Source organism: Thunnus albacares, chromosome 18 (assembly GCF_914725855.1).
Source record: "Thunnus albacares chromosome 18, fThuAlb1.1, whole genome shotgun sequence".
Taxonomy (NCBI): Eukaryota; Metazoa; Chordata; class Actinopteri; order Scombriformes; family Scombridae; genus Thunnus; species Thunnus albacares.
In genome coordinates, this window is record NC_058123.1 from 17,602,683 (window position 1) to 17,616,407 (window position 13,725).

The following is a 13,725-nucleotide window of genomic DNA, read 5'->3' on the forward strand; positions in this document are numbered from 1 at the left end:
TTTGGGATTACATGGATTTTGCCCACCTCCATCCCTCCTCACAAACACACACACACACACACGCACTGACACTCTAATGGGCATATAAAGTAAAATACATATAAATAGACACAGACAGGTTTGGTTACAGCTGGAGCTTAGAAAGTTTTTCAGGTACAGCCAAAAAAGTATCATATCTGCTTTTTAAAATTAGTCTGCTTTTTATAATTTCTCTGTTATGTCAGGATCAAATGTTGATATAAGATGGACTAATTACACGTTATTCTCCTCTCAGTTGCATATAAGTGCTGTCCCAGACACTCCAATCCCTTTCCTTCACTTGGTTTCTTACCTTGACAGCAACATGGAGCTTGGCGGTCTTCTTGGAGGATCCAGATGCTTCGTAAATGGTTCCATCCAAGTCCACAGACATGGTGAAGACCGGAGCGTGAACTGGGCCTGACTGGGACAGCAGGCGGTACTGCAGCCCCGGCCGGATCTGGTTCAACCGCATCAGGGCGTTCATTGGCTGGTTGGAGTCTATGGCTTTGCTGTCCAGGACTAATGCAAAAATCAGAATGGAGGGGGTATGGTTACAGTAGAAAGTAGAGCAGATTGGGGTCGATTTAATAAAAGGTTTGTAGGGCGTCTAACAAGGATCCAGCTGAAATTGAACAGACTGGGCCAATTCAGAATTACTGTATGTAATAAATCATATCTGTTAAAGGTTTTCAGCACATAGGCCGGTTATTTTTATGATAAATACAGGTGCCGCTCTATTTTCTCATCACTTTCAATCACTTTCCTCCTGTTTGCCAAGAAAATGCCTCTCTGCTTCCATTAGTCGTGGTTCATCTTCTCCTTGTATGAAGAAAGAGCTGTGGATGGTTGGGTGGCCTACTAAAACGTTTGCAATCAATACTATTGATCTGCATCCACGGGATGGAGGGAGGATGGAATGGAGAGAAGCAGAGAAGGAAAAAGACAAAAACATAGACACAAGGGGAAGAGAAGCAAGGCTCGTCTGTAGACAACTGAATATGACTGTTTTATCTCTGAGAGTGGGGCCGCTTTGTTTTCAGTGGTTAGAAGAAAAATATAGACTCAAGGCAACATCAGAAAGAAAATTCCTCCAATACTGGATGAAGCTAAAAAGCTAAAACCATAGGAGATAGCTGGATATGATGCTCTGCCATTGTTCTTCATTTCTTTCCTTCTTGTACCTTTTCTCAGATTCCTCTTCATCTTCTTGATGAGGTCCTTGTCATCCATTGCTCCATCCTCATATGGCCTCTTCAGACCTAAGCCTGGAGAGGGAGCAAGAGGGAGAGATGCAGAGAGAGTTTGGAATCAATCACTAACTACAAGATATGTTTATATGGACATACACAAAGGCACACGTGTGTGACAGAAAGAAAGGGAGGCAAAAAGTTGCAGAAAGCAAAATGACACGTGAGAACAAGCAAAACGAAGGATAAAGTCACAGGCAAAGTAAACAGGAGAGACAAGCAGACCAGCAAACAGTCAAACAATGAGGAAGACATACTGTAATCTCCTTCCCTACATGCACCTTAATCTGTAAAGGCTCTGGCAATTTTCCATGTCAGCGTCATGAGGTACCAAGAGCCCGAGTCGATTTTCCATGAAAGTCGCTTTGGAATTTAGCCAATACAAGGTCTTATGAGATTTCTGTGAGTGTTTCTCTAAGTGGGATCGAAAGCAGAAACAGCACGCACAAGACATTTTATCAAGGCCACCCTGTCAGTAGTGTAACACTTGAGATAGGGTCACAAAAAACTCCCAGAGGAAAAAGAGGGCAAATATCAAGCAACATATCTCTTCTGGAGAGGTATTTTTGTGATGTTTAACATGTCAGCAATATTAACAGCGCTGACGGTGCTGGTTTGTAGAAAAACCACTGCATACGTCCAGAAAGGTCACATCATGTGTAGAGATTCAACATGGAATTTTTTAGTGGCAACTCTGACTTATGTCCAGAGGCCCTCAGTCTGAAACAGATAACTGAACCCAGGAATGTTGCAGCTCCCATGTGAGGAAAGGGGCAGGCCAACAAACAAATGTTCAGACAGACAGATACACATTCATAGACAGATAGACATGTGGAGAGGAAGGAGGACACACTGAGGGAGAGTGAGCAGACTCACCTTCTTTATCAGACCAAGGATATTTCTGCGACGGTTTATTTGAGGGAAGAGGCTCCATCTCCAACACTTTGAAGATCTGGCCGAATGCCATGAGTCTGAGAGCATGCTGTTGAACACAAAACACACACAGAAAAAGAAAGAAAGTCCGAGAGTCAAAAGGTTTGCTGTTCTTATACTGTTAAATTCAAATGTAAATATTATCAAGCAATATTTAACTCTCAATCGAATGTGCAGAAAGCACTGCAGTCTGTCACTCATAGTGAATTCTCTGTTGTGTCCTATGTATATCCAAGATAGAAGATTTGCAGACATGCAGTCACGTATTCAGTTTTTTCTTCCTTTGTGAGGAGAAGCTCTTCAATAATGTACATTTTGTGCTTCAATTCTGTTGTAGAAGTTTCATTAAATTTAAGTGAAGCTGCTGTACCAATGCAGGCCAGGACAGGAGCTTGTAAATTCCGGTTGAGAAACAGAGAGACACTAAGTTCAGCTAGAATATTCAGGCTGATGTATCTCTTATGCATATGAGAGACCTCCTTACAGCATAAGTGTGCGCAACTTGATTTAGGGTTCATCTGATCATATTCACAAATGTTAGGAGGCCTTTTCCAAACGTAGGCCAACTTATACATATAAAAAAAATAAGCACTAATGGCCAGACCTGTATCTTAATATGCCTGCTTTCCCCCCATCTAAATATCAATATCAGCAGCTATTAGGACCAGTATGTCCATGTGTTAATTTATCATTCTCGATCTACTGTACACACCCTCAATCTACACAAACAATGAGACAGATAACCAGAACGGCACACAGTGGCTCTGCTAATATAAATCCATTAGGGAGGTAGAGTGTCTCAGATATTCATGAGGCTCGGTGTAGCTCATTGACAGAACAGCTTCCTCTCTCCTATCTGCTCTTGTATCTGCTCCAATACAATTATCCCCATTGACATTCCAGCCTCGTTCAGGCTGCCTTCAAAGGAAATGGACGGCAGGATTCACTAAGCCGTGTGGCTCAGAGGCTGCCCTGCTCAGTCGAGTGTGTGTGTGAAGAAGGACATGACAGCACACACGCACACACACGGCACATGCACACAAATACTGTCCTCAGGGTGTCATAGATGGATTTATGGCTAGCGATGGCAATGGTTTCCCACACCAATCATTAAAATGCAGCACCACAAGGCTCTTTCTGGAGACGCACACGCATGCTCGCACAAGTATGTGTGTGTATGTGTGTGCATGCGGTTTGTGTGGTTGGAGTGGTGATGGGGTCTTTCTGTCTGGTAACAGGCGTGTTGTTTACCGATTCCCACACACTGACAGCTCAGGGCGAGTACAGCTGGGTGATAACAATAGTGTCTTGAAACTGTAGTGTGTGTGTGTGTGTATGTGTGTGTGTGTGTGTGTGTACCTGTGCACTGTAGGTAATGGCCTCAGCCTGCTGGTCGGTCATGTTGGCTAGTGTGTTTGTTGGCTCTTTCTCACATGGGTCGTGTAAACCTGGACCACCTGGGGGAAGTGACAGAAGATGACACACACACTTAGTCATTTGTTGTCATTTTATGCACTGACACTGCTGCTCAGCAACATTTAATTAGGCTTCACTGTCATGACATAAGTGCCAATGACAATTAAAATGGACAACAGCAGCAACAGGACTGCAAGACTGAGAAAAATCTAACTGGTAAACCTGGCTTTGAGTTATTCAAACCAGTAAAAACCCTCAACCTGAAATTGGGCCTCATTTGTATTAAATTTGAATACTGGAGGTAACTTGACACCAGTGTGGTACAAGTTTTCCCTGTAAATGAGGAAAAATGCCTTCTTGACTTTCATTTTGTTTAATATTCATATAAACTGCTCTTTTCTCTTTTCAAACTAGATTTGAACTTAAAAAAATTCAATTTAAATTTAAAAAATTGAATAAAATGAGCCACGTTTTTTGAATAACAGATTTTTTTCCAAGGATACACAACATTTTGAAAGGACGTCCTTCAGCTGCTCCTAATTAAGATGCTCTCTTAATGATGACCTGCCACAGACAGCTGTGCTTGGTCACTGATAATGTCTCAAGCTTTCTCAGAGGAACAGCTCAAAAAATGTGCCAAGCAGAGCCTCCATGTATTTACTCATCTACCCAATTTGAGAACGCTCACTTCCTCCATTCACTGGCAACTGAGCTAAGAGTTTGCTTGAAAACACACATGGTCCTCTGATACTCTAATCTTTCCAGCTGTAAAGTTCATGCAACTATCCATGGTTTTCATACCTGGTAGCAGTATGCCTGAGGCTAGACACTCCATGACTCGACGCAGGGCTTCTCCTGCCCCAAGAGGTCTGTTGCAGGTGGCAATGGCCTTCTCACAGATAAGCTCTAAGGGCTGAAAGAATACACACACATACAGCACAGGTGAACATGTGAAAATTAAACTGACAGTGACATTATTTCCAAAAAATTCTCACCATCTGTTACTCAAATGTTCTATTTACATAAATAATAGTAGTATAAATATTAAAATTGTATAGTATAAATAGTAAAACAGCTATTTAATTGATGAAATTTGAGCATAATTCTTCACATTTCAATAAAAATATGACCCTCCCATTACAGTTGGTAAGAGGAAGACATTTTGAAAAAATAAAAGCACAATAAAAAGTATAAAAGTTCCGTTCAAGGGGGATGGACATTTCCTTTTTATTTCACAGGATTAACTCTCAACCACAGGTAAATACAGTGAAAGACTCACCCATCCCTTAAGAGGCTCCCAGATGGGATGTCTATTGCACATGTCTCTAAGTATCCTGAGAATGATAACGCAGGACTTGAGCCCGTTCACTCGAGCCTGGGAGAGATAGAGGGATATAGAAAGGAAAGAGGAAAAGACGGAGGGAGGCAAGAAGGAAGATTAAACAAAGAGGGAAGAAGGGAACAAATTGAGCGCAGGAGTAGTGGTATTTGTGCCAACACGTACAGATAACAGCCTATAATGAAATGATTGCATCTGTCTAAAACTCTGCATGAGCTCCCCACAGAGATTCAAGAGTCTAAGTTATGTCTAAAAATGTAAAAAATGTGTAAAAATGTAGAATATATTTTACTAAACTTGTTTTTTTTTTTTCTGAAAACATTTTTCTTGATTCTTTTTTTTATGTAATTTTTGAGTTTTGTCTCTGTCTTCAGAAAATACCTATCCTGAACTTGCACATTTTTTTTTTTTTTTTGTCAGTAAGGTAAGTGAGTCGGGAGACAGATGGGGAAGGGTATGGGAAGGGAATCAAAGGGAAGCATTGACATACTGTACAGAGCAGGCAGGTTAACATAATAGCCAAAAAGAAAAACAAGTATCAACCATTGCTTTTGTAGCCTTACGATACTTCTTACATTAATCTGTTTTTTTTAGTTCATATAAAGTGGGTGGGGTGAAACATCATACTGTATAAGGTAAAAACAAACTTTTTGGAGAATTTTAAATAATGAGAGGATTAAGTTAACAGATCTGAGAGTAATGTCATAGGGAGTGTGTAATATTTGGGCATTTTTGTTCATGATGTAGTTAAACATTATCCTTTAAGCTGAATTGAAGATGAAAGCATAAAAACATATGTTCATTTGCCATATTGCCTTTCATTATCAGAGGATTTTTAATAATTCAAACACATAAAATCATAAATTTATGGTAACAAAAATGTCTATTTTTTCCACACTTTCATCTGTTCTTGATTAGTCTAATGTGAGCGGGCATAATAAGCACTACAGTATTATCTGACAGTGAGCGTGTTCCCTCTGGGTGAATCGTCAGGCTACAATAAGCATCGGGCAGGAAGACAGGAAGTGAGTGGGTGCCGACCTGGAACCACTTGGCGTGTCGCAGCGCTGCCAGGGCCAACAGACATCTGTGTCTATCCAGCACCTCCCCCTCCTCCTCCTCAGCCTCCACTCTCTGCGCAGCAGCACCCAACACTGCCACAAAACAATAACAACCCAATATAGAGAACGTAAAACACACACACGTCATGTCTGAGTGTGTGTGTTTAAATCTTGCGTGTGTGAATGAGTGCAGATGCACGTGAATTTCAGTGCGAATGCACACATACACACACACATGCATGGATATTTGGTACATACAAGGTGCTTTTCATGCCATAAAGTTGTTCCTCTCCTTGTAGAAAGTGCTCACTCTCTACAATTCACAGATCTGTGATGAATGCTCACAAAAGCTTCTTCACTCATTTAAATGGTGTGTCATTTTCAACACTGTGATCAGTCGCACATGTGTTAACTGCATCACATGTTGACATCGTTAGCACAGAGTAATACAAGATGCACTGACCCACCCACCACATGGATGTGTTGAAATTTACACACATTATTCAACAATGTTTTAGTAGTTTACATCCATCCAGTCACTGGCAAATCAGTGAAAGGGAGAGCAACCAGGGTCAAAAGGGAAGAGACAACTTTGTGGGATGGAGAGCCCCCCACAGACATACACCAAACAAATACCTAAGGAGTGTTTGATTTACTGTGTGCGGGCATTGCTGAGACATGTCCACTCGTTTCTTTGTCCCAAGCAAGGTAAATCAATCTCTCCTTTATGTATTTGATGAAGATTTTATTTATTTTGATCCAGTCTGCACCAGGCAGGAGTCAAAATAGGTGTTTGTTTTTCTTCTTGATTACTTAAGGTGCACTTGATTTCACAGGCTCATAGAAAAATGGTGCTGAGAAAGCAATTCAACAACCTCTCTGGGCAAACACAGAATCAAGCGCTCCTAAAGTAGAACTGAAAAGAAAGAAAACCTACAATAGTTTGACCCAGTCTGAGACAAACACAACACAGGGGGGATCAAGGCAGGGTTTAGTTAGAGCATTGTGGTTGGTAAAAGAGGAGCATTCTTATGCTTCTATGTGTAAGCGTTTGATTCATGCTGCCCAACACACCAGGCTGGTTGAGTTATTGCATTCTGACCCATTCTTCATTCTTGTGAAAGAGCATCAAGTCTATGATATGCAAGGCGAGCTGAATCAAACGCAGCTTTATATGAATGAGTGCGGTTACATGGGGTTTCCAAAGAGGGTTTATTATGTGTGGAACCTACAGGAAGTGAAATAAAACAAACTAAAGAGCCCCTTTGGGTCTCTATGAAAACAGAACTAGGTGCATATTTTCCTCATCACTCTCCCGTAAAGAGAAAATCCTTCCCTCAAGAGGCATTTAGTTGAAAAGTCAAATGTGTCTAAAGTGTATCTTCATAGTAGCAGCACGAGAACATCTATCTCACATTATCTCTTAACTCATCTGGCCATTATCGCAGCTTAGCTCTTCTTCTGTCTAACCCGTACAGTGGTGTGTATGTGTGCATTTGTGTGACGTATAATGCTGTATCTCAGGTTTGTCAGAGTGGTCCCAGCTGCGTGTGGGACCACTAGTGGATCATTATCGTCTTTCTCCTCTCGCTTGTCCTCCCACTGTTCTCTCTTATGCTCTGCTGGCTGCTCTCTCACTCAGCGATCTTCTTTTATCATTATCGCCTTCTGTGTTACTGACGCCGTCTTCTCCCTTAGTCTCATTTTAAGAAATTCTCTTTGCTATCGTGTCTCCTCTAATTTACTGTCACAGCACCCTTCCTCCCTCTGTGACCGCACAAAGAACCCAGCTGTATCTGAGCTTAAAGAGTACATATGCATGTAAAACTTTTATTAAATATTAAACTGTGTTGTTGAAATGTATACCATTGTGTAACATCAAAAACAGTAACCTCAATGCACATGGTAACTGATTAAAGTGGCAGATAAAATTACCGAGCACTATTTTGAATCAGTATACTGTCTGCTCGATCAAATCAGAAGGTGTTATTGATCCATCTAAAAGCATTCAAATAGCCAGAGCTTACTGAAACATTCTGCACACACAGGAATCTTAAAGCAATAATTGACACTTAGTAAGTGTGTGTCTCATGTTTTTGGGTTTGTGAGCCTTTCAGAGATATTTTACTAACTCTCTAATACGTTGATAATGACGTTCTGACCAGGCTAGAGCAGCCATAGTTTTAGTAGACAAATGGTATTTGTGCCTGTGTGTGCATGTGTTAACGTATAAAAGGTATTTGAGTCTGTCTTTTTACGACGTGACCCTATTAGACACGCTGGCACTCATCCCTCAACCTCCACTGGTGCCTGATGAAATCTGAGCAATTAGACATCTAGTGTGACAGGTATCTTTATCCGTCAGGTACAAAATATGACTGTGTGTGCATGCCTGCCTCCTCCTTGCGGGTTGAATGAACATGTGTGCATGCCTGCGTGTTCTCCGTGTATGCGAGAGAGAAAATACGAGTGGTCTTCTCCGTCTTGCTGCGGCACTTGGCATGATGTACGGCTAACCTCCGTGCTATCTCTCATCTCTCTCTGAGACCTGAGTGTCTAGTTGGACAGGAGCCACAGGATGGATGGGCAGCTTGCTACTGCTCGGTTATTGATTTCGCTGGCGTGCTGGCCTTGCTTCCCCGTACCACCTCCCACAACCAATTATAACCAGTTCCTACTATCCATGAAAACTGGGTGGGGAGGGAAGACTGCTATTAGACTCAACATCAGACAATTTCTATCTCATTGCAAAGGTGTTTTTAGCTCTTTTACGTGTCAGTTAATGAGGTCAAACCCCTTGTTTGAGGGAAATATTTGAGTTCTATAACATGTGTACGATATAAAATTCACACAATTCATCAATCATAAATGAATTTGAAATAATACAAAGTAACAAACAGCAGCGTGTGTGTGTGTTGTTTGAACTGAGAAAGAGGAAAAAACTGCAACTTGTTTGTTTTCCTATGTCTGTGCTCCTACCTCGCCCATTCTTCCTCTCCTGCTCCTCCTCGTCATCCTCCACCTCCTCCTCCTCCTCTTCCTCCTCCTCCTCCTCCTCCTCCTCTCCTTCCTCCCCTTCGACCCCCCCCTCCTCCTCCTCCTCCTCTTCCTCCTCCTCTTCCTCCTCGTCTTCCCTCATGGCCGGTGAGGTGAGGGTAATCTTCAGTGTGAGTTTGGGCTCTGTTGTAGTTCGTACCAAGATGGCCGCCTCGGGCAAGGAGCTTGTGACCTCATATTTCTCTTCTGTCAGCTTCTGTCATGTGTCAAGCAGACATAACTGGATGGTCAGAGGCCAAGGTCACAACATGACTTGGTACAGATAAAAAAAGCAGAGGAAGTAAAATATAGCTCAGCCTGCTGCTGCTTCCAGATGCTGCAAAATCACCAGGTTGACAGGAGAAATATTAAATGAATAATGCGCATGAAAAAACACAGAATAGCCCTGAAGATATCTGAGAGTGTTTTAGTTCACATTACGTTACTGAAATCCTCAACTAGAATAACATTTTGAAATGTTTGCTTGTCCACTCATCTTAATATCTTAAAACATACTATAGTAATTAGGTACAATAACACAAACTCAACAAAGAAAATTCATTTCATCAAATAAACAAAATGCATTACATAAACAATTTATGAGAAGCTGTGAGATACATGCGATGAAGAGAAAAGGACGATATGGGGGAAAAAAATCATTTGATGTGAAAGATGAAAGCTGGTACAAGCTCTAATCCCCCATGTGAATTTTAGACACACTGTAATGATCTTGTGTGATTGTTTTTATGCGTCTACCTCTAATGTTTCTCAGCGTCGCACATCCATTTGTGAAATTGTCTATCTGTATGTACACTCTGCTTCATTCAGTGCCCATTCTGAAGGAATCAGTTACTCCTGACCTCTGTGTTCAGGACTAAGAGGCGCTGATGATGATGATTAATTCATGCCAGTATACACAGCAACTACAACTGTTCCTAGACACACACACACACACACACACACACACAGATGTATGCAATAATAACTATGCAACAACAGAAAACTTCGGCAACAATAACCTTCACTCTCACACTCCCAGCAAGACACTTAAACAAATGAACACATATCAATGCACACATTAACCCACAGGCAAAACAGGTACAAACACACAAACACACAGACTCACAGACTCACATAAAAGTAGTGTCTATAAATATTTAATTAACAGAGGAAGTGAACTAAAACACAGAAAGCACTTGATGTATTTTAAGTGCATGTACAGTATGTGCATGGTTGTCTCTGCTGTACCTACAGTAGCATCTTGCTTTATTTGTGTATGTGTGTGCACCTGTATTAGTCACACTGTTGGAAAATAAATCTGTTCACAAAAAAGCTGGTGCTCGCAAGTTTCATCACTTATTTTAGGTCTTGGACTTTTTTTAGGTTTAGGTTCAGATTGGGGTAAGGTGTGTAGCCTTTACAGTTTACAATGTCCTCTTAAGTGTGAAAAATAAGTGAGTCTGTGTATATATATGTGTGTGTGTGTGTGTGTGTGTGTGTGTGTGTGTGTCCGACACTGCTTAAGTGAGCAGTGCATCGCAGAAGGCCATCTACATTCCATTTGGCTTTGATGAGAAAATCAGAATCTCTACTCACTGAGCTGAGACATGAGATTACCTCTCTGCCCACACACACACACACACACACACACACACACACACACACACACACACACACACCAATGAGAGCTGGCAAATTCAAGAAGAAACAGTCATAAAATGTGGAAGCTTATCCAAAAAGCTTACTTTCTGACATTGGAGGGGATTGTGAAATAAAAAGAGTTATTCTTGGATTAAATTTGGCAAACATCATGTCACTGAAGGTTTAAAGCAGGGCTAAAATGCAAATGTGAGTTTATGTCCTCAGCGTGTTTCTCACTGCTGAACATGTACAGTATGAAAGAAAACACAAGACAGAGACCAAGAAGCAGCATTATGTGTTTGTGTGTGTCTCTAACCTCTATCTGTATGGGTAAATTGTGACAGACAGTGTCCAGCAGTGTCTGTGTTGGTTTGTCTCTACACATCAACACCAGCTCCAGGTCCATGTCGCCTTTGATCAGGAGGCCTTTGGCCACCAGGCCGATTCTCATCACTCCACACAGCCCTCCACCACTGCTGGGCTCCCTGTATTTAAAGAAAAATAAATGATAAGTAACATTTCTATCATGTTTTCTGTGATTTTTATCTGTCAGGACATACTGTACACTCAATTTACAACTAAACAAGTTACTACATTGCTTTCTCCAATAAAATCTATACTTTTTGGTGGACTAATTAAATACTGTAAAAATCTAAAGTCTAAAGTCTAATAAATTATTCTACAAGCAACAGTTGAAGTTGATTTTTTCAGTGTCAATCAAACATAGTTTCCAACTTCTTTTGGCAAGCATAGTACCAGTACAATATTTCATTATTAAGCAATATTTTATATAGTCTTTGGTAAGTAGCTGTGTGATTTAACTGAAAAAAGTCAGTTAAGGTGCCGGTTGGGATTGCAAAATAAGATTCGACAAGGCAATTCAAGCCCTAATGAGAATTAGTGAACCCTTTATAAAGAGATTTATGAAGATAGTCCAAAGTGGAAACTGTGCCCAGAGGTTGTCAAGTGGTTAAGTTCATTTCCTCTGGAGCTACACATGCTTTACTTGGTTACTTTTTGCTCTTCTTTATAAGATTTATAAGACTTAATTGTTAAGTTTAACACTTAACACACGCAAGAGGACATCACCTTCCATGTCATGTTTTATAGACTAAATAATAAATTATTTAATTGAAAAGACAAACTATCAAGAGTTTAATTGTTAATATAAATAAGCATTAGTTGTATGTGCAGTATGTCACTTCAACCCCACCTGTAGCTGTCATTGGAGTCATCAGCTTCATCGCTGGGCTCATCTCCGGGGTCGTCCTCCTCTGTGCTGTCTGCTGGTTGGCTGTCGACCTGGGTGTGGACGTCGCCACTGCTTTTATCCAGCCAATCAGAGACGTGTTTGAGGGCGCACTCGACAGTGGACACCAGTGTCTGAACGGCTTCCAGGTCGTGAGAGGAGGGGTAGATGGTGGAGTGTTTTGCCATGACGTGGCGGTCATCGTTACTAAAGGAGCGGAAGGACCTCTGAAAGATAAAGGAAAAAGAGAAATAAGAGTGTTATAAATCAAACGTAGTATTTTCTGCTTAAAACTGACTCTCATGGGGATGCACTCATACACAAACACGCTCTCCTACTCACCACTGAAGAGAGGAATTCAACAATAGGTTGAGCTTTAATCCATCAAACTGAGCATTGGTCTCCCTGTTGGGGACTAACTTCTCTCCATCACACACACACAAAATTTTAACATGAAACACACACATTTGCACAAATGCTTGCAACACAAGTGAACAGCTTGTGTTTTTTGTGCACGTGTGTGTTGCTTTCATGCATGTATCTCTTTTATGGGAGAGAAATCAATTCTTAACTCAGTGACAGCTAACATTTAATGGCACTGACCCTGTCACTCATGCATGCATGAGTATACACAGTGACCAGGAATTCATCTGACTACCATCCTCATATCCTCTCCACTTGTCTTAATTCAATAAGACATTCTGGCCTTGGGAATTCATATCAGCTCTTCAGTCTTTCTCATTTTCTTCTTTCTCTCTCTGGCAGGTATCAGGAGGAAAACCATGAAAGGAGGCGACCAGGTGGGAGACATCAGACAGAGGTAGCACAGAGGAGAGTAAACAACAGAAAAATAGAAGAGGAAGGCCACAGAAGAGCACAGCAAAGGAGGGCTACGGGAATAGTACAGAATCTTTAAAAAGGGAAAAAGCACAAAAAATAGTTGTGGGAGGGGAGGTTGAATTCAAACACGATTTCTTCCATTCGTCAAGAAATGAAGGAAAGGAGCAGGTGTAGCTCAAGCTTTTGTGATTCCCACCCTGCAATTAATACCACCCAGATGGGTCCCTGTGCTTATGAGCATTCATATGAAAAACCCTTATAAATTGTTCATCAGCTGTGAACATCTTTTCATGCGTCATAGCATTTCAGTGGGTGGTTGTTTATGTGGCTGCATGTTAAATGGGAAACCTTTTGTAATGGCAAATAAAGAAAAAAAAATAATTATTCAAACATTTGATCATTAGGTATTAACTAATCTCATTTAAATGTAAAGCTAATACAGCAGGGAACTTCCTCTAAATGACGATGTAGGGAACAGATGATGATATAACCCTTTGCAAGTATAATTACACTGAGAGTGCATTATAATATATTATCATAGCTTTTGCTGCAATACACATAGCATAAATTCTCTGGAGCAACTATATAATTAATGACAGAAATACCCTACAACAGATAATTAATATATTACAATGATTGTCATAATGTATTCATATTAATTTCTCACTGCTTTTAGAGCTAGCAGCAACACCACTTCTGTTATACTCCTAGTTTTAATTTTCTTTCATCTAATTTTCTTTCACTATATGCATCACTTTTGTGTTATTTTGAAGTTGCTGATGCCTTGATCGCTGCAGTTGAGTTTTGATGCATCTGGCCTTTTATCCCTTTCTTCACTTTCTCTCTTTTACTTGCTTTCTCTTTGCTGTCTTCCTTCCTTCCTTTTTTTTCAGAAATATAAAGAGAAACAATTAAGATTACAAGTCGTGCTGTTGTTTACTG

The 13,725-nt window shown here is 40.7% G+C and overlaps 1 protein-coding gene across 7 annotated transcripts in view; it reads right to left on the reverse strand.

Moving 5' to 3' along the window:
• LOC122968443 (spermatid perinuclear RNA binding protein) overlaps window positions 1-13,725 on the reverse strand; it is an 84,582-nt gene that overhangs the window by 15,812 nt on the left and 55,045 nt on the right. For all 7 annotated transcript variants that reach the window (XM_044333668.1, XM_044333672.1, XM_044333671.1 and 4 more), the window contains 10 exons: window positions 11,908-12,170; window positions 11,011-11,179; window positions 8,997-9,270; window positions 5,998-6,110; window positions 4,897-4,992; window positions 4,419-4,530; window positions 3,561-3,658; window positions 2,145-2,250; window positions 1,203-1,286; window positions 332-540 (listed from right to left, as the gene is read on the reverse strand). In XM_044333668.1, the coding sequence (XP_044189603.1) occupies window positions 332-540; window positions 1,203-1,286; window positions 2,145-2,250; window positions 3,561-3,658; window positions 4,419-4,530; window positions 4,897-4,992; window positions 5,998-6,110; window positions 8,997-9,270; window positions 11,011-11,179; window positions 11,908-12,170 (1,524 nt within the window). The remainder of the gene's footprint in view (window positions 1-331; window positions 541-1,202; window positions 1,287-2,144; window positions 2,251-3,560; window positions 3,659-4,418; window positions 4,531-4,896; window positions 4,993-5,997; window positions 6,111-8,996; window positions 9,271-11,010; window positions 11,180-11,907; window positions 12,171-13,725) is intronic.